A 19,420-nucleotide genomic window follows, 5' to 3' on the forward strand; every position below is an offset into this window, starting at 1 on the left:
CTCTCTCTCTGTCTCTCTCTCTCTCTCTCTCTCTCTCTCTCTCTCTCTCTCTCTCTCTCTCTCTCAATCTCTCTCCTTCCTTATTCCACCCTCCTTTCTATCTCGCTCCTTCCCTCCCTCCATTCATCTGTCCTCCAACCCCTCTCTCTCTCTTTCTGTCTCATGTATTACTTCACAGAGCAGGGCTGTAGCAGACAAACAGTAGACCCTGTTTGAGGTTGCTCTAATGGCGCCAGACTCTTAAATAGCTAGCATCGTCTTCCCAGTGTGGAACGTGAGTGAGTACAAGCATACATGCGCATGTGTGTGTGGTGTGGGCGACAGTGATTCTCATTACTACACCCAGACACAGCCGTCTCCCTCCACGGCTTTACCTCTTCCTCCACAGCTTTCACACTATAGGCTGCCGGGTTTCAAATGAATCACATTACAGTGCTTTCGGAAAGTATTCAGACCCCTTGACTGTTTCCACATTTTGTTACGTTACAGCCTTATTCTGAAATAGATTTTTTTTTAAATAGCGATCTACACACAATACCCCATAATGACAAAGCGAAAACAGGTTTTTAGAAATGGTTGCAAATGTATTAAAAATAAAAAACAGAAATACCTTATTTACATAAGTATTCAGACCCTTTGCTATGAGACTCGAAATTGAGCTCATGTGCGTCCTGTATCCATTGATCATCCTTGAGATGTTTCCACAACTTGATTGGAGTCCACCTGGGGTAAATTCAACTGATTGGACAAGATCTGAAAAAGCACACGCCTGTCTATATAAGGTCCGACAGTTGACAGTGCATGTCAGAGCAAGAGGTCGAAGGAATTGTCCATAGTGCTCCGAGACAGGATTGTGTCGAGTCACAGATCTGGGGAAGGGTACCAAAACATGTCTGCAGCATTGAAGGTCCCCAAGAACTCAGTGGCCTCCATAATTCTTAAATGAATGAAGTTTGGAACCACCAAGACTCTTCCTAGAGCTGGCCGCCCAGCCAAACTGAGCAATCAGGGGAGAAGGGCCTTGGTCAGGGAGGTGATCAAGAACCCGATGGTCACTCTGACAGAGCTCCAGAGTTCCTCTGTGGAGATGGGAGAGCCTTCCTGAAGGACAACCATCTCTGTAGCACTCCATCAACCAAGCCTTTATGGTAGAGGGGCCAGACGGAAGCCACTCCTCAGTAAAAGGCACATGACAGCCCACTTGGAGTTTGCCAAAAGGCACCTAAAGACTCTCAGACCATGAGAAACAAGATTCTCTGGTCTGATGAAACCAAGATTGAACTATTTGGCCTGAATGCATAGCATCACGTCTGGAGGAAACCTGGCACCATCCCTACGGTGAAGCATGGTGGTTGCAGCATCATGTTGTGGGGATGTTTTTCTAGTGGCAGGGACTGGGAGACTAGTCAGGTTTGAAGGAAAGATGAAAGGACCAAAGTACAGAGAGATCCTTGATGAAAACCTGCTCCAGAGCACTCAGGACCTCAGACTGGGGCAAAGGTTAAACCTTCCAACAGGACAACGACCCTAAGCACACAGCGAAGACAACGCAGGAGTGGCTTCAGGACAAGTGAATATCCTTGAGTGGCCCAGCCAGAGCCTGGACTTGAACCCAATCGAACATCTCTGGAGAGACCTGAAAATAGTTGTGCAGCAACGCTCCCCATCCAACCTTTTGTATTTAACTAGGCAAGTTAAGAACACATTCTTATTTTCAATGATGGCCTAGGAACAGTGGGTTAACTGCCTTGTTCAGGGGCAGAACAACAGATTTTTACCTTGTCAGCTCAGGGATTCAATCTTGCAACCTTTCGGTTACTAGTCCAACACTCTAACACTCTAACCACTAGGCTACCTGCCGCCCCAACCTGACAGAGCCTGAGAGGATCTGCAGAGAAGAATGGGACGAACTCCACAGGCGTGCCTGTATTTGTAAATGTAATATTTAAATGACTTATTTCCGTTTTTTACATTTTATACATTTGCAAAGACCTGTTTTGGATTTGTCATTATGGGGTATTGTGTGTAGATTGATGAGGGAAAAAAGCTATTAAATCCATTTTAGAATAAGGCTGTAACGTAACAAAATGTGGCAAAAGTCAAGGGGTCTGAATACTTTCAGTCACTGTATGTCACTACATCTGGGTGACTTTGGTTATCTTCCTAACAGGCATGGGGGAAAGGGGGACAGGAGAGATGGAATATGACAGCAGAGCTTAGGCTAGTAGCACAGTGTAGTGAAGACAAAATATCTTTGCATCTCTTGTGCACGTGTCTACGTAGTTGAAACTGGAAGATACAGCATAACCACATTAGTCAGGTTTTCTATCACTGTAAAGTCACTGTACAGTTGTAGGCTACTGTAAACCTATCATCAGCGCTGGAACTCCGAACAACCAACTGCCAAAACTAACCAATCAACTGTTATTATTTTAAACAGGGTCGCCCCAGGATCGAACACCCTCCTCCCTGAGCCTTAACAACACACACGCCCGTACGCACACGTACCCCCCCCCCCCCACCCACACACACACACACACACACACCTACCCACACAGACCTCTCCCTCTCAGCTTTCCTCCCAGCATGCCCCTCTATTTGTGGGTAAATCATCACCCTGGGTCTTTGGGAGAGGGAGAGGTCTGATGCAGGTGTCATTCGTCTGTGGCACCAAATGTAATTCCAGCCCGCTGGTTCAGGGGGATGCCTTGATGAGGTGACACTGAAGACACAGGCATCAATCTCTCTAGCCTACGTCTGAGGAGTAAATAGCATCAAGTGGAGAGGCTTTTGTTTAAACATGCCCTGAGTGGAGGAGGACTCTATGAAGATCTGGTGACAGGTCAGCTGTCAAGACAATTACATTTGCTATCACCACCTTTCTTGGGTAGTTTCTTGGGTGGTCCTCTGTAGCTTGGCTGGTAAAGCATGGTGCTTGCAACACCAGGATATTGGGTTCGATTCCCTGGACCATCTGTACACAAAATGTTTGCACGTATGACTGTAAGTTGCTTTTGATAAAAGCGGCTGCTAAATAGCAGATATTATATTATTTAACATCAATTTATCATTTGATCATTGACATGAAATGTGGAAGTACTCGGGTGAACTTGAAGAGATAACGAACTGTAAACGGGTAAACAAAGCCTTGATAACATCCAAGATTACAACAAAAAGGTTAGGTCCACAGCTCTTGAAGTACAAAACGACCTTGTTTTTTTCTCTCAATCTATCTAACTATGGAAGATAGCTCTAGTCTCTCTCTATATATTGTACTGTCTGAATGAACACGTACATTTCCTGCAAATCTCTGGCTGGCTGGGCTGGCTGAGGCTGAATCACCACAGCAAATCAAAGAAAGAATAGGTGTTGCGCAACCATAATCAACCATAATCAACCCTCATCAATCCAACACAGACCTCAGATACACTGACATATTTTGCAATCAACTTTTCACAGCCAGTGATTGCAATTGCAGGTTTGTTTTTGGTGCAGGAACAATGACCTGGAACTGAAGAGCTTGATTGGTCCACGATAGCTGTGAGTGAGTGAGTGAGTGAGTGAGTGAGTGAGTGAGTGAGTGAGTGAGTGAGTGAGTGAGTGAGTGAGTGAGTGAGTGAGTGAGTGAGTGAGTGAGTGAGTGAGTGAGTGAGTGAGTGAGTGAGTGAGTGAGTGAGTGAGTGAGTGGGGAGGAAAAGCGCAGCTGATTTGGGGAGTGAAGAAGGATCTTTTACCTTCGGTGTCTGGCGTATTTGCCACTGACATGTCCACTTCCATCACATCCTGGAGTAGGGCAGCTATAGACACAGAAGGGAGAGACATAGGAGTCAACACACTGCGTGGCACGACAGGCATGCACCCCCCCCCCACTCCTCACCCCCCACGGACACAACACCCATTCCCTCACACACAGATAGTACTCAACACATGTGTGCATGACATAACACACAATCCAGGGCAATGCACTGGACCAGAGCAGCTCTGTATTATTCATGTAGTGAGAACACACAGCCAGCAGCCTTCAGGCCAGGCGGTGACTCACTTCACTGCATATTTCATAGCAGCCCGTCCGCCTTGGGCTTCTTTTAGACAGCTGTGGCTGCCAAAGGTAAAGTGCCCCTCTGAAGGAACATTGTGTTGAACGTCCTTTGGAACACCTATAGGAACTAGAAGTTTCCATTGGCCCGTTCAGCCGCGGCCCAATCTCACTACCATCCCATCAGCTAGATTACAGCCATCTGTGGTGTACATTGTCCATATTAGGAGTTTGCCTGACAACTGACGACTTCCGAATATGGACGCCGTAGCGGCGGATGTCCGTCACGCATCAACCACAGTGAAAAGAGCGGGACTGTGCTAGGTAGAACAGAACAGCAGCTTTCTCTCCCCAAGGTGAGCAGACTCATAAATGAGTCTGTGAACGGCAGGAGTGTTCATCGACCGCTAATATTGGCATTATTGACGTCTGCAGCTCTGGCCCTGAACATGGATCGATCGACTGATGAAAAACCTATTTGTCCTTAGAGGGGAAGGTGTGTATGTGCGTTCATGCATTTGTCTGTGGATGTGTGTGCATGCTTGTGAGTGTATATGCTTGTGTGTGTCTGTCTGTGTGTGTGTGTGTGTGTGTGTGTGTGTGTGTGTGTGTATGTGTATGTGTGTGTGTGTGTGTGTGTGTGTGTGTGTGTGTGTGTGTGTGTGTGTGTGTGTGTGTGTGTGTGTGTGTGCTCTCTCCCTTCAGCCAGGGAACTGGCAGGGAGAGATTAGGGATTAGGGGGTCTACACTGAGAAATGCCATCAAGAGGGAGAAGGCTATTTAGCGATATAGACTGTTCAGGCCACTGGCCAGACAGAAAACACTATTACGATTACAGAGTGTATTATAATGCTTGTTTTCCCCAATAGAACATTGGTTTATTCTACAGCGGCAATGAACATTTCTAGGCAAATAATCAATCATTTAGAATCTGTTCAATGACGGCAGAAAAGTAATTATTAACTAAAAGCTTGATCCTTGTCCAAATTTTACAGCCGAGGAAATGATTAGAGCGAGACTGTAAAGACGCCGGCAGCAGTGGCTGTTTATTATACAACGTTGGACCTCAAGTCAATGTGGCTGTGACGTGAATACGGTGTCCATATTAGGACATACAACCGTTGACCACTCAGAGTGTCAGTAATGCCTGGTCCCGGATCGGTTTGTGCTCTTGCCAACTCCATTGCTGTCGTTGTCAAGCCAAACACATGGCATGACCATTCAATAAGGAATTGGCAAGAGGGCAGAAACAGACTGGCGCTCAGGCTAAGTAAAGCCCACAGGAATGAAAGATGCACCAACCTGAATAACTCCTGTGCTGCCGTCTCCACCGGAACTAGAGAGAGAGATTGACAAATCAGATACAGTTAGATGTACTGTCTAGCCTATATACAACATACATAACAATAGCAGTAAATAATGGCAAATTAGGACAAACGGAAACTACAGGATCCATCATGCATTTCTCCTAATTGGAATATGGCATTGAGCCATTTCAGTACAGTCGACAGCATATCCGATTCCTTTTACACTGAGTATATACAGTCACTTTGACTTGATGTCCCCACTTGATGTCCCCAAATATGAGCCCAGGTGGCTGACAGAGAGGGAGGGGGCCGTTTAGAGTGACAGACACACTTTACTGTTACCGTAGCGTACCTCGCACCCCTTTGGAACGTGTCCGATGGCGCTTTTCAACCGCGTCCACCTCCATCTGGTTTAGAGAAAGGGTTGGGAAGCGGGCCATTAGTTGTGATTCTGTTTCTCTGATGATAAGGCACGGGCTGTATGCAGCAAAACATACACCGTAATACAGATGGTACTTCTAGGTACAGAACTTCTGTTGCGTTATTTCATAGAGCTGCATAGAGTTTCTCTGCGCAGTTGAGAATAGCCTGCAAAATCAATCTTCTGAGTGTTTCCCACCGACAAGGAGCAAATACAACCGAGTCAAGCATCTACAGTACATCCACCGTGTTACCTGGTATCAGCTGGGTTGGGTGGGGCAACACCTTGGTTCAAACGCACGCCTCCGCCTCCTCAGAGTGCAAATGGTTGGGCTTCCTCAACAGCGGCACTTCAAAACTCCCCCTCCAAAGTCATGATCTGCAAAGACAATAAAAGAACAAGAATATCACACACTTCATGCTATGAAAACGATCGCATTAGCGGTGGTAAGCTGAAAGAGGGTCAAGATTAGCGGTTGGCGTCGTTCTGTTGTCTTGGTTGGTTGTCAACACTCGTGGAGATTTGGTGACGAAGCAGAGTTCTAGCAGTTATTGTGTCCTTATGCCAAGACCGGGATGATACGAGAGTTAGTGAAGCAGTGAAGTAGCCACTGTTACGGTACCAAACTAACCTGGTTGATTCCGATCTGTGAACAAGACTTATGAACGGCAGCGTCCTCATTCTAACCTCTTTGGTTCCATTCCTGTGTTTTGACTAAGTCCCCTGATGCACAGCAGGAGGAAAATATGTTCCAAAACAAAGATAAACAACTTATTGCATCCACCAAGCAACCAGAGAGTTATTCTAATATCTAGCGCTTTGTCTCTGTTTCTTTCTTTCTGTTTGTTACCGAGCTGAGAAAGTCTGAATGTCCACAAATATCCTTGACCGGTATTACTTTTCACCACAGTGTGGACTTGCCTGTAAGCTATGATTCTGAATGGCTGAATGGAGAAACGCAGCAGCAAATGGAGTCTCTCTCTCTCTCTCTCTCTCTCTCTCTCTCTCTCTCTCTCTCTCTCTCTCTCTCTCTCTCTCTCTGTCTCTCACTCTCTCCCCTATCGAGTGTTCAGCTCTCTCACCTTTGCTCATCTGTCTGCAACCTCACATGACGATCTCACACTCAACCTGAAATCCTGTTAGGATGTGGGCTGTGAACGTGTGTGTGTGTTTGTGTGTGTGTGTGTGTATGTTCACGCACACGCGTGTGTCTCTACGTCCGTGTGTAGGCCAACAGCACAAGAGTGTGAGCGTGATACACTGCCTGTGTGTACGGAACACTGACTGCTGCACCTCCGACACAGAACGGCACAAATTCCCTTCAGCTCATTCCTGTTCAGAATTGAATGCTTTCTATCACTTTTCCATTGAGACATCCCTAGCTCCGAGCTCTCACCTCAACCTCACTTTGGAGAATGAAAGCACACAGGCTCCAACTGTCCTATAGGAATCAACTCTGATAGTATAGGTTGAGAGAGGAGAGGAAGCTCTGCTTAGTATTCCATCCTGGCCCTCTGTCTCTCTCATATCACATGATGCAGTGCTCCCTGCATAAGTGGGACCAATGGGGGCCCGGTGGTTCCAGTCTGGAAGCACGCTTTCGACTAAACCTACAGCATTGCTCCGATGAGTTTAACTAACATCCGGCCCAGAAAAAAAAAAAAAACTCCAATAGAAAGCCCCATAATTCCTAATAAGACTCTTTAGTCGTCAGCTTTGTGCGCAAAACACCCATTGAAATATTAAAATAGTTGCAACCGAGGACGATTTTTTTTTGGGGGGGGGGGGTTCATCACTTCACACCCGGAGATGTTAACATTTTATATTCATCCAATGTCTGCCATGTTTTTTTGGGGGATGACGTCGTCGCTGCACGAGCTGCTCCCTCTGCGCAATTGGTGCTAGTGTGTATGTGAAGCTGGGCCGTGTACACCGGATGCAACCCGGATGTAGGCGGCCCATGAGTCAGTGTATGTGAAACGTGAGTTGATCACCTTGGAAACAATGGTCGGACATCTTGGACGCAGTCTGTGGTTCTTTTATACCTCAATGAGTGGGACGTACACATCTCTAGACCCGGACTAGAACTTGGATACACAACATGAACAGAAGCGCGCACACACACGCATGCACATACACACACGCGTGCATTTAAGAACATGAGCACACACACACGCTTCACACACGCTTCACACACATACAGACACAAAGATGCGCACACACACACACACACACACACATTCTGGGCTCTAGGTATTGCACAGTGCTGTTTGCTTTGAAGAGAAGGCAGGCTACAGTTTGAGAGAGGCCATGTTTGCCGTCTGAAAATAGTTCCCAAACGCTGGCAGACAGAAGTAACACTCGCATAGATCTGTTTATACTGAACCAGATAGGCTTTCACATTTCAATAAAGAGAGGAGATTCTCTGGGTGTTTCTCAGTCTTTTTCACGCAAATATAACAGAACTCTTCCTTGAACAACTTCCATTGCAGAGAGTGTATCTCTCCTGGCTTCTCTCCTTTCTTCTATCCCTTTCCTCTGTCTTTTTTTCTCTCCACTCAACTCTCTCTCCTCTTTCCCTCTTCCAGTATCTCTTGTGCTCTTCATTTTGCTTTTTGTTCCGTCTCCTCTCTTTCAGTCTCTCTTTCATTTTTCTCTCTCTCTCTCTCTCTCTCTCTCTCTCTCTCTCGCCAGAGTCCACTCCAGCTGATCAATGACCCGTCCCAGACAGCGGTGATGTCAGAATCCATTCATCTAAGTGCCACCATAGCTGCATGAGTTTGGGATGAGCTTCCACTCTCCTCCTCCCCTCTCCCTTCCTTCCTGCCTATCAGCCCTGGGGGCTGGGTGTGTGGGTGTTTGATTGGAGGGGGGGGTGTTGGATCCAAAAGCAGTGGATCTGTTCTGCTTCCCTCCAGAAGCTATGCTGTATGACTATGCCGCCCCAAGTCGTGTGGTACTGTAGATTACAGGAATCTTCCTGTGTGACTCATTGGGTTTGATATTGTAGCTTCAAGTCTTAGCCGTCACGCTCAGGTTATTACCATATTCTGCTAGGGTACTTAACAAACTAATGATTTGGCTATGGAAATGGAATTGCCCGAAGGCGTGTGGAGCATCCTGTTTAAAACACTACCCAACATTTTTGTAATGTAAAAAAAATCCAGCCGTTTGTTGTGGTGTCAATGGAAGGAGTCGCTCTCTCTCCTTGGGCGGTCCTTTTGGTGTCACCACTTCAGAAAGTCTACCTGGAGCCCTGCACTATCTGATGTCATGAGACAATCGTCTCACGATACTCAGTCACTCATGCACTGTACCGAATCATCTCTTCTCGGCTTGCATACAGCACCTTTTGTGATGCTCAACACAGTATATGTTCTTACAGTCAGCATAAAAGATAGAGGTTTCATTGAATGGCCATTAATATTCCACAGGGGTAGTCTCCAGAGGGGACAAGGTGGGGGACAGGTGTTTTCCCCTATGGGCTCCTCCAGGCTTTGGTTGGTTCCTCCCTTCAATCATGAAGAGGAAGGAGAGTACTCTAATTGCCTCTGTACGTGTGTGTGTACTGTGTGTGAGAGCGGGGTGGGTGTCTGGGTGTGTGTGTCTGGTGTGTTTCCGGCTAGCCATGGAGAGATGCATTTGAATGCTTCCTAATGATCCTTGACAACCGTGTAGTATATACCAGAGAAGGCTTCATGATTCACTGTGTGTGTGTGTGTGTGTGTGTGTGTGTGTGTGTGTGTGTGTGTGTGTGTGTGTGTGTGTGTGTGTGTGTGTGTGTGTGTGTGTGTGTGTGTGTGTGTGTGTGTGTGTGTGTGTGTGTGTGTGTGTGTGTAGGAGGGTGTTTGCAGGGAAATAGCTGTTGGCCAGGCGGTAGCCACCGGGCTGAATCGAACACGTTGCCAGCGCCAGGCTCTACCAAATGAGCTACAGAGGACCACCGTTTGCACCGAATGTACATTAATCACGGTGTCATCAGCCAATAGGAATCGGCCCAGATAGGGTGAGACTGTGGAATGTATCACTTCAATCACAGCCAGGTCACTCCAGATCCATTGCCCTGTTAGACGTTTGTCCAGATCCCCGGGATTTCGGCAGACGCCTTTGGGCACAGGGGTTGAAACCGGTTCAGAGGACAGAATCAATCCGTTATTTTGAAAGCATGGGAACTAGTTAATAATGGGTTTTAGTCCCACGGAAAAAAAACTGCAGCAAAACTGCATCCACCATTGGGATAGAGGAAGGGCTTAAACCAGTTTTAGGTGTGAGACCCTACCTCTTGGTCACTCCAGAGACACGCTCAAGCACGCACGTACACAAACACACACTTAAAGAAGGGACCAGTTGCAATCAATCCACTGTGTCCTGTGGAGAAGCCACATCTCTTAATTATCACGCGCCAGGACTGAGGTTCACCATCTTCACATTCAGACAAGAACAGGAGGCTAGATCATGACATTTCTGCAATGACTGACAGAGTCACTTACAGATTCCTTCCCCCTCATGGATGGACTCTGTGTTTGATCAGAAATACTAGAATGTAGGCTACGGACTGTACCAAACCCAAAGATACACTGTACCAAATCAAGGCAATTGTGTGATTACGGTCATGCACCATGACCGTATATGTAATGAATTACGGTGACATTGATAGGTGCTTGTTTCAGTAACACATTAAGCCTAATGAGCGGACTGAGAGAGGCTGTTTTGCTGACTCATAGAGCCTGAAGCCTACGCCGGACTCAAATAGAGGAGCTTCCATCCATTTCCTTCTATCTGCTTCTACCATTAATGCCTGTTTAGTCTGTTTAGTCCACTGTGAAGTAATCCCAATGCTGTGTGTCTGAGGTGTGTGTGCGTGTGTGTACGTTTGTATGCGTGTGTGTGTGTGTGTGTGTGTGTGTGTGTGTGTGTGTGTGTGTGTGTGTGTGTGTGTGTGTGTGTGTGTGTGTGTGTGTGTGTGTGTGTGTGTGTGTTGTAATGTTATAAATAATACCTCTCTCCCACACTATGACTCACGCTTTGAGTCGGCTTTGTGGAGGCTCCAAAGCAGTGTCTGGAAATAAACCCTGGAGCCGACTAATAATTATCTTTACGCTCCCGTCCGGCGGTGTGTGTGTGTGTGTGTGTGTGTGTGTGTGTGTGTGTGTGTGTGTGTGTGTGTGTGTGTGTGTGTGTGTGTGTGTGTGTGTGTGTGTGTGTGTGTGTGTGTCTGTGCATTCGTGCGTGTGTGACTATTTTGTAATTCCATATACACCATTGATCGCAATGAGATAATCGGATTGATAGATTTCTTGGCAAAGTCTCAGGGGCAGTAGGCTTGTCTTTGATCTGATTGAAGTGAGAAACAAGTTACACAGGCCAAGTATAAAGAGAGAGGTAAAGACAAAGCAACCCAAATGAAAGGTCATTGACCCTAGATGACCCTAGATGACCCTAGATGGCCATTGTGACTATGGAGTAAGAGCCAAAACATGTGTGTGTATTAGGGAATGGTCTTATTGCAGTATAATTATAATGTAATTTGGTTGCTAAAATGACTAGAATACAATCGCTGAGTGAAAAAAAAGCAATCACACAGCACACTGCCTCGTCCACCACGACCACTACTTAGTACTCTGGCTGTTGCATCCAAAAGGAGGGAGGTTATCTCATTTGGGGGTCTCTAATGTGTTTAAATAGCCTCTGAAGGAATGGTTCACTGCAGTTGACTACAGGCCTTTCCCTCAGCCACTGCAAAGAGCATCAATGAAAGGATGCATTTTATTTCTCAGCCGAATTCACATCATCACCAAGGATAGGCAAAATGCCCTGCCGCTGCTGAAATGAAAAGACAAATCTTCTTTGTGTGTGTGTAGGGGGGGGGTCTATTGTGTGTACAACTTAGGGCTGAGTTCCATGTGGCACCCTATTCTCTTTGTAGTGAACTGGTCAAAAGTGGTGCACTACAATCTGATTTGGGTACCATTTCGGATGCAGCCCCAATATGATAAGGGTTTTAATTTTACAGTATTTTCTCCTGTCTATGTGACAGTGTGTGGCTCAGATGTCAGACAAACCATTGGTATGCTGGGTAACGGCCCTGGTCTCAGAGGGTTTGGATCCAGTTCTGCGTCACAGGACTGAGTGGCATTTCTGGTTCACTGCAGCAAGTCATTCCACTGACTAGTCTCCACTGACTAGTCACATGTGTTTTGATTTGATTCCCAAAATGAATGGGGAAGCAGGGAAAATAGTTGTGGAACCAGCCAAAGGACATGAGGGGATGAGATGGCTTCTGCCTGTTAAATATGCAGAGCAGGATTAATCCTTCACCTTAGCTTTGGTTGGCTCTCCTCCCTACAGCCTTGCTGCATCGCAGCACACAATAGGACAGGTTCGAGAGAGAGAGAGAGAGCGAGAGAGAGAGAGAGAGAGAGAGAGAGAGAGAGAGAGAGAGAGAGAGAGCTCAACTATTTCACAGTAGCAGGCCACTTGGGTCACTGGTTTCGGAGTAACCTCACTGGCATGGCTTATATGAGAACATTTCTCTGTCATGAGTTCAAACAGGACATTAATCTCAAGCTAAAATGTTTCATGATAATCTTATATTGCTAAGCACCTAGCTCTTCATGGGGGAAGTTACTTTGTCAGAGAATAAAAGCCACAGTCTGGAGAAATCGACTTCATCCTCTATCATCCTCGCTCTATCTGCTATTCTATTAATATCGTGTGTCATTTGATATAATCTGGGTCATGTCAATTGGTGAAACATTTTCATTCAGGAAGATAGCTATCAATGCTTGAAACTTCTTCTGTGGCAACAAACAGATGCTAGTAGAGTGTAGCTCTGTCTGTCTCTGTCTGTCTGTCTGTCCCCCTTTTTCTGTATACATAGAAAATATCAGTAAAGTTACTCACAGATTCCTGATGGCTGTTCCAGGTCATGACTAACCTGACTGAGCTGCGATATCCCAAACTGATTGGATGTACACAGTACGGTTACCATGTGCAGTGATGGAACAAGTAATTGGTTATAATTGGGTAGGCAAGGCAACTAAGAGCAGCATAAGACCGTGTTCCTTTCAGGCAGGTCCTCCACTGTTATGTCTGCCTACCCTCTGTGTTTATCAATGCCAGCTCCCATTAGTATTAAATATTATTAGATAGCGCTGTGATTATCAATGCCAGCTCCCATTAGTATTAAATATTATTAGACAGTGCTGTGATTATCAATGCCAGCTCCCATTAGTATTAAATATTATTAGACAGTGCTGTGATTATCAATGCCAGCTCCCATTAGTATTAAATATTATTAGATAGTGCTGTGATTATCAATGCCAGCTCCCATTAGTATTAAATATTATTAGACAGTGCTGTGATTATCAATGCCAGCTCCCATTAGTATTAAATATTATTAGATAGTGCTGTGATTATCAATGCCAGCTCCCATTAGTATTAAATATTATTAGATAGTGCTGTGATTATCAATGCCAGCTCCCATTAGTATTAAATATTATTAGATAGTGCTGTGATTATCAATGCCAGCTCCCATTAGTATTAAATATTATTAGATAGTGCTGTGATTATCAATGCCAGCTCCCATTAGTATTAAATATTATTAGACAGCGCTGTGATTATCAATGCCAGCTCCCATTAGTATTAAATATTATTAGACAGTGCTGTGATTATCAATGCCAGCTCCCATTAGTATTAAATATTATTAGATAGTGCTGTGATTATCAATGCCAGCTCCCATTAGTATTAAATATTATTAGATAGTGCTGTGATTATCAATGCCAGCTCCCATTAGTATTAAATATTATTAGACAGTGCTGTGATTATCAATGCCAGCTCCCATTAGTATTAAATATTATTAGATAGTGCTGTGATTATCAATGCCAGCTCCCATTAGTATTAAATATTATTAGACAGTGCTGTGATTATCAATGCCAGCTCCCATTAGTATTAAATATTATTAGACAGTGCTGTGATTATCAATGCCAGTTACCATTAGTATTAAATATTATTAGACAGTGCTGTGATTATCAATGCCAGCTCCCATTAGTATTAAATATTTTTAGACAGTGCTGTGATTATCAATGCCAGCTCCCATTAGTATTAAATATTATTAGATAGTGCTGTGATTATCAATGCCAGCTCCCATTAGTATTAAATATTATTAGACAGTGCTGTGATTATCAATGCCAGCTCCCATTAGTATTAAATATTATTAGATAGTGCTGTGATTATCAATGCCAGCTCCCATTAGTATTAAATATTATTAGACAGTGCTGTGATTATCAATGCCAGTTACCATTAGTATTAAATATTATTAGACAGTGCTGTGATTATCAATGCCAGCTCCCATTAGTATTAAATATTATTAGATAGTGCTGTGATTATCAATGCCAGCTCCCATTAGTATTAAATATTATTAGATAGTGCTGTGATTATCAATGCCAGCTCCCATTAGTATTAAATATTATTAGATAGTGCTGTGATTATCAATGCCAGCTCCCATTAGTATTAAATATTATTAGACAGTGCTGTGATTATCAATGCCAGCTCCCATTAGTATTAAATATTATTAGATAGTGCTGTGATTATCAATGCCAGCTCCCATTAGTATTAAATATTATTAGACAGTGCTGTGATTATCAATGCCAGCTCCCATTAGTATTAAATATTATTAGACAGTGCTGTGATTATCAATGCCAGCTCCCATTAGTATTAAATATTATTAGACAGTGCTGTGATTATCAATGCCAGCTCCCATTAGTATTAAATATTATTAGATAGTGCTGTGATTATCAATGCCAGCTCCCATTAGTATTAAATATTATTAGATAGTGCTGTGATTATCAATGCCAGCTCCCATTAGTATTAAATATTATTAGACAGTGCTGTGATTATCAATGCCAGCTCCCATTAGTATTAAATATTATTAGATAGTGCTGTGATTATCAATGCCAGCTCCCATTAGTATTAAATATTATTAGATAGTGCTGTGATTATCAATGCCAGCTCCCATTAGTATTAAATATTATTAGACAGTGCTGTGATTATCAATGCCAGCTCCCATTAGTATTAAATATTATTAGATAGTGCTGTGATTATCAATGCCAGCTCCCATTAGTATTAAATATTATTAGACAGTGCTGTGATTATCAATGCCAGCTCCCATTAGTATTAAATATTATTAGACAGTGCTGTGTTTATCAATGGAAGGACGTACCATTTTCAACCACAACGACCCTTGTGGCAGCAGAGAGTCAAGGACAGGCCAAGAGTGTGCACTCATACAGTCTGCAAGGACTGCCTAGTTTGTCAAGTTTTTCTTTCCGTTTTGTATGACGGTATCTCTCAATATGCTTTATTGTTGTGTCAATGAATTTATATGAATCACCATCATCATTATTGTCAACAACAACGACGACGACAACCACCAAAACAACAACAGCAACAGCAGTAGCAGCAGGAGATTATAAAGTCTAATTCACAAGTATATTTAAATGTATCGTCGCTATGCTGTGTGCACTAAAGTGTGTGTGATCAGGCCTCATTCACCTGTGTGTGTGTGTGTGTGTGTGTGTGTGTGTGTGTGTGTGTGTGTGTGTGTGTGTGTGTGTGTGTGTGTGTGTGTGTGTGTGTGTGTGTGTGTGTGTGTGTGTGTGTGTGTGTGTGTGTGTGTGTGTGTGTGTGTGTGTGTGAACAGACAGGCCCAACAGAAGCCTGCCTCACAGGCTTGGAGACTGGATAATAGCGTGACACGATTCAGCAATCAGAGTGTCAGTCTGCATGTACACTGGGCTCAAGCCACATGCGACCCCACCAGATCCTATAGTTAGATTCACCAACAATGAAGGAGTAGATAAGCCACTGTCCACATCTGTCCAGACAGACAAGGCAGACAGACAGATCCTCATAAAACCAATTACAATAGCCATGGTAACACTGTTAATACAGTTGATAATTAACACCGTTTCTGACTTCATAGTGAGAATACATTCCATGAAGATGTTGCAACTTTGACAGAAAGGTTCTATAATGTTGATTAACCCAGCCTCATCCTCAACCATCATCTCCAACTTTCCCTCTTTCAACCGTCCACACGGAGAAACACTATTATTTCCCATTGGGAATGTTTTTTTTAAAAGCAGGAACACAGTACACAGCATTGCAATTCAGCGAAGGTCTGAATACCAAAGGGAATTGATCCTGTATTAAACATAGTCTTTCATTACCCTAGATAGCGGTCGCCTCTGAGTATTCAGACTCCCTGCAGCACACAGATTATTATATATTTTTTTCCTTTTAAATGCAACTACATTGTAGGGGTTCATTCAGCACGGCTGGGCTAACTGGAACGGGGACAATCCACGGGTCAACGGATCTCAGAAGCCATCCCACAAGTTCTTCTCATAAATTCATAAATGGCTCCTTCACCTGCTACATGCAAAATGTACGGGTTACCGTAGCAACTAACCCACCATTCAAGTCAAAGCTATCGCCGTGTGATTGACCGTTAAGTGAAAATGCTAGAGATGTACATGTATATTTCTTCCTGTCTGCTCAAAACTGCAATTGAAGTTTGCGTAACTTTGACCATGCTCAACAAAGAGAAGCGTACTATATGTATCACTAATTCCAGTTTGTGTTCCACTCCTGGAATAGTGTGATGAGCATTCAGATCAAATGTATATTTGTTCCAGATAGTATAATCATTTCTGATAACATACTAAGTTCTGTAAATAGCTTTTTAACACTTCCTTTTATGTAAGGTTTCTATAAAATAGAGGTATCTCTCTTACAAAGGAGTATATATAAAACAATATGTATAAAAATAAAAGAAAATACGTTTTTTAAAGATTTTAATTGGACAATGAATGTATTTGTGGTCACTGATGGATAGACGTTGCAGTTGTTTATTACAATATGTAATAGTTACAGTAAGTGTTAGTGCGGCTCATAATAGTAGTGTTCATTACTGACGTAACTAGCAAAGCATCATGAAGATAAACTTTAGTGGTAGCATCCTACCTCAAGCCCTTTGCAGAACTTTGTCGAAACAAAAACAAAACAACAAACAGCAACCGACACACTCATGCAGAGACAATGTTTGTATCGAGATTTGAATGAGTCATACTTTTAATAGTAGCAACTGCTTCCAATACATGGGAAATATATATATTAGCCTTATGGACCACATCCATCTGTCCTAACTCACAGTAAGTGGCATTTTTCTCATTACAGGAAAGTAGCTCCACACCATAATCCCTTCAGAGATGCAGCATGTTGTCAACATTGTGTGCTGGAATGTTTACCACAGCCCTAGTCTCACTACTCACAGTTGACTAGCCTCTCTCTATGTTCATAACGGACAAAACTGAGATGACACAACCACAATATAGAGCAGGAGCAAGCAAAGTGTAGAAAGAAACCTACTGAAATGGCGACGGTAAAGCTCTCTTTTTGCTTCCTCTCCCAGTCAGTCTGCAACCAGTCTCCCTCTCGCTCTCTCTTTCTCTCACACACTTCGTTTTCGGCACTGGCAATTTCTCTCTCTCTCTCTCCCTTCCTTTCTTCTCTCTCTTTCCCTCACCTCCCTCTCTCTTCTGTACTTCCCTCCTTCCTTTCTTTCACTCTTTCTTTGTCACTGTCATCAGACTCGGGGAGTCCTGCTCATTCCTGTAGCACTTGAGAAATGGAGGGAGAGAAGTGAATGGAAGGGGAGCTGCAGCCACTTTAGAGAAAAACAAGGGAGGGAGGCAGAGGAGAGAGCGGCGCGAGCGATGGAGACACAGACAGGGAGGAGAGAAGGAGGGAGGGAGGAGGGAGGAGGGAGGAGGGAGGAGGGAGGGGAAACAGGCAGGGTCTGTATGTAGAATGTGTGAGGCGAGCAGGCGAGAGCAGAGAGAGAGAGAGAGAGAGAGAGAGAGAGAGAGAGCGATAGAGAGACCCTTTTTCGAACAAGGCACTGCAGCAGAACACAACCCAGAGAGGAAGCCGTCTGACTTACCCTCACACCGGTCCCCAACCACCGTCGGCTCTCCAGGCAACCACGGCAAACCCAAGAGGAACCAATGACGACGGCTGCTGCCCACACAGAGAGAGAGAGGGGGAAAGAAAGGCAGAGATGAACCAAGCCAAGCCCACTGCCAAGCCTAGATTCTCTGCCTCTCCTATCCAGCCAACAGAGCGCTAGGCTGGAATCACATTCCCCACCTCACTCTGTCTCTGTCTCTACCTCCCTGTCTCTCACTCAGTCTCTCTCACTCTCTCTCGTTCTATCGCCCCCCCCCCTCTTTCCTGTATTAATTCAGAGCGGTAGACATTGTGCGGCGCAGGCAGCGGTGGCTCTCTCTCTCTCCCCACAGAGCGGTTGTGTCGTCTCTGGAGCGGAGCGTGTGCAGCTGTGCGTGCAGTAGAGGGAGATGCGCCAGGATAGCTAGCGCCTGTGTTTGATGTTGTATTTGGGAATCGCTAGCTAATTCACATGGGAACATGATGGAAAATATAAACCAACACCCAGGACTGTTCTGTATGTGAGCACTGTCCTTATACACTGGCTGTTCAAGCGTCATATTTTAATTCCCTTTGTTAGTAGTGTGGAAATATAGATTGCTCATTATTAGTACAGGATCACTGTGGAATATCAGCGATATGTTTTGTTAGGGTTGGGGTTAGATGTAAATGCTGCTGAAGGAAATATAGTCTAAGCCATAACTGACCATGCAATACCATCAGTCACTTTTCATGGATCCCCACTGGACACAGTGTAGGGTACAGCAGTTAGCAGTGAACTCTGGACAGCTCCTGGGGCTGAACCTAGTGGACAGCTCCTGGTGCTGAACCTAGTGGACAGCTCCTGGTGCTGAACCTAGTGGACAGCTCCTGGTGCTGAACCTAGTAGACAGCTCCTGGTGCTGAGCCTAGTGGACAGCTCCTGGTGCTGAGCCTAGTGGACAGCTCCTGTGGCTGAACCTAGTGGACAGCTCCTGTGGCTGAACCTAGTGGACAGCTCCTGGGGCTGAAACGAGTGGACAGCTCCTGGGGCTGAACCTAGTGGACAGCTCCTGGGGCTGAACCTAGTGGACAGCTCCTGGGGCTGAACCTAGTGGACAGCTCCTGGGGCTGAACCTAGTGGACAGCTCCTGGTGCTGAACCTAGTGGACAGCTCCTGGGGCTGAACCTAGTGGACAGCTCCCAGCTCCCCAGTTCTCCTCTATGCGAGATTCTCAATTGGGAAAAAGTTTGTCCTCTCCTCTACTCCTCTGTCCTCCTCAGTGACCCGGAAACTGATAAGTGGGCGCCATATGGAGAAGAATGTCAATTCGTTAATAGTTGAACGGAGTAGATTGCTCACCTCTTCGACAGCCTCCTCCGGCGGAGTATACTCAGGTTGTAGTACTGCAGATGAGTTTTGCAATCCGCCCCACACCCTTTGAATCAGCTGTTGTTTTATCGGAGGAGAAAAGCATGCACACATTTAAAATCGATACGCAACTTATTCATTTACCTATAAAATGTCTAGCACAGCTAGCTAATTATTTTGACCACTTTACACATGTATCTTGGGATTATTCCTCTGTGAACAATTTGCCTGACGACATTCCAGTGGAGAAGGAGCGTTATGTTTCATTTAGATTACTTTTGACCTTTTTCAAAAGG

General features: G+C 44.7%; 1 protein-coding gene across 9 annotated transcripts in view; it reads right to left on the reverse strand.

Annotated features, from left to right (window-relative positions):
• Positions 1 to 18,030, reverse strand: part of myt1la (myelin transcription factor 1-like, a) — a 49,250-nt gene extending 31,220 nt beyond the window's left edge. For 8 of the 9 annotated variants that reach the window (XM_045695846.1, XM_045695848.1, XM_045695844.1 and 5 more), the window contains exons 1-5: positions 17,195 to 17,499; positions 6,018 to 6,142; positions 5,696 to 5,750; positions 5,339 to 5,372; positions 3,735 to 3,797 (exon numbers count right to left, since the gene is read on the reverse strand). In XM_045695846.1, coding sequence (XP_045551802.1) covers positions 3,735 to 3,797; positions 5,339 to 5,372; positions 5,696 to 5,750 — 152 coding nt within the window. In that variant the 5' untranslated portion in view covers positions 6,018 to 6,142; positions 17,195 to 17,499. Of the gene's footprint in view, positions 1 to 3,734; positions 3,798 to 5,338; positions 5,373 to 5,695; positions 5,751 to 6,017; positions 6,143 to 17,194; positions 17,500 to 17,768 lie in introns of those variants that run through there. The other variant, XM_014144874.2, reaches the window with a different exon arrangement.
• Positions 18,031 to 19,420: the final 1,390 nt, after the last annotated feature.

The sequence above is a fragment of the Salmo salar genome, chromosome ssa15 (genome assembly GCF_905237065.1).
Source record: "Salmo salar chromosome ssa15, Ssal_v3.1, whole genome shotgun sequence".
NCBI lineage: Eukaryota > Metazoa > Chordata > Actinopteri > Salmoniformes > Salmonidae > Salmo > Salmo salar.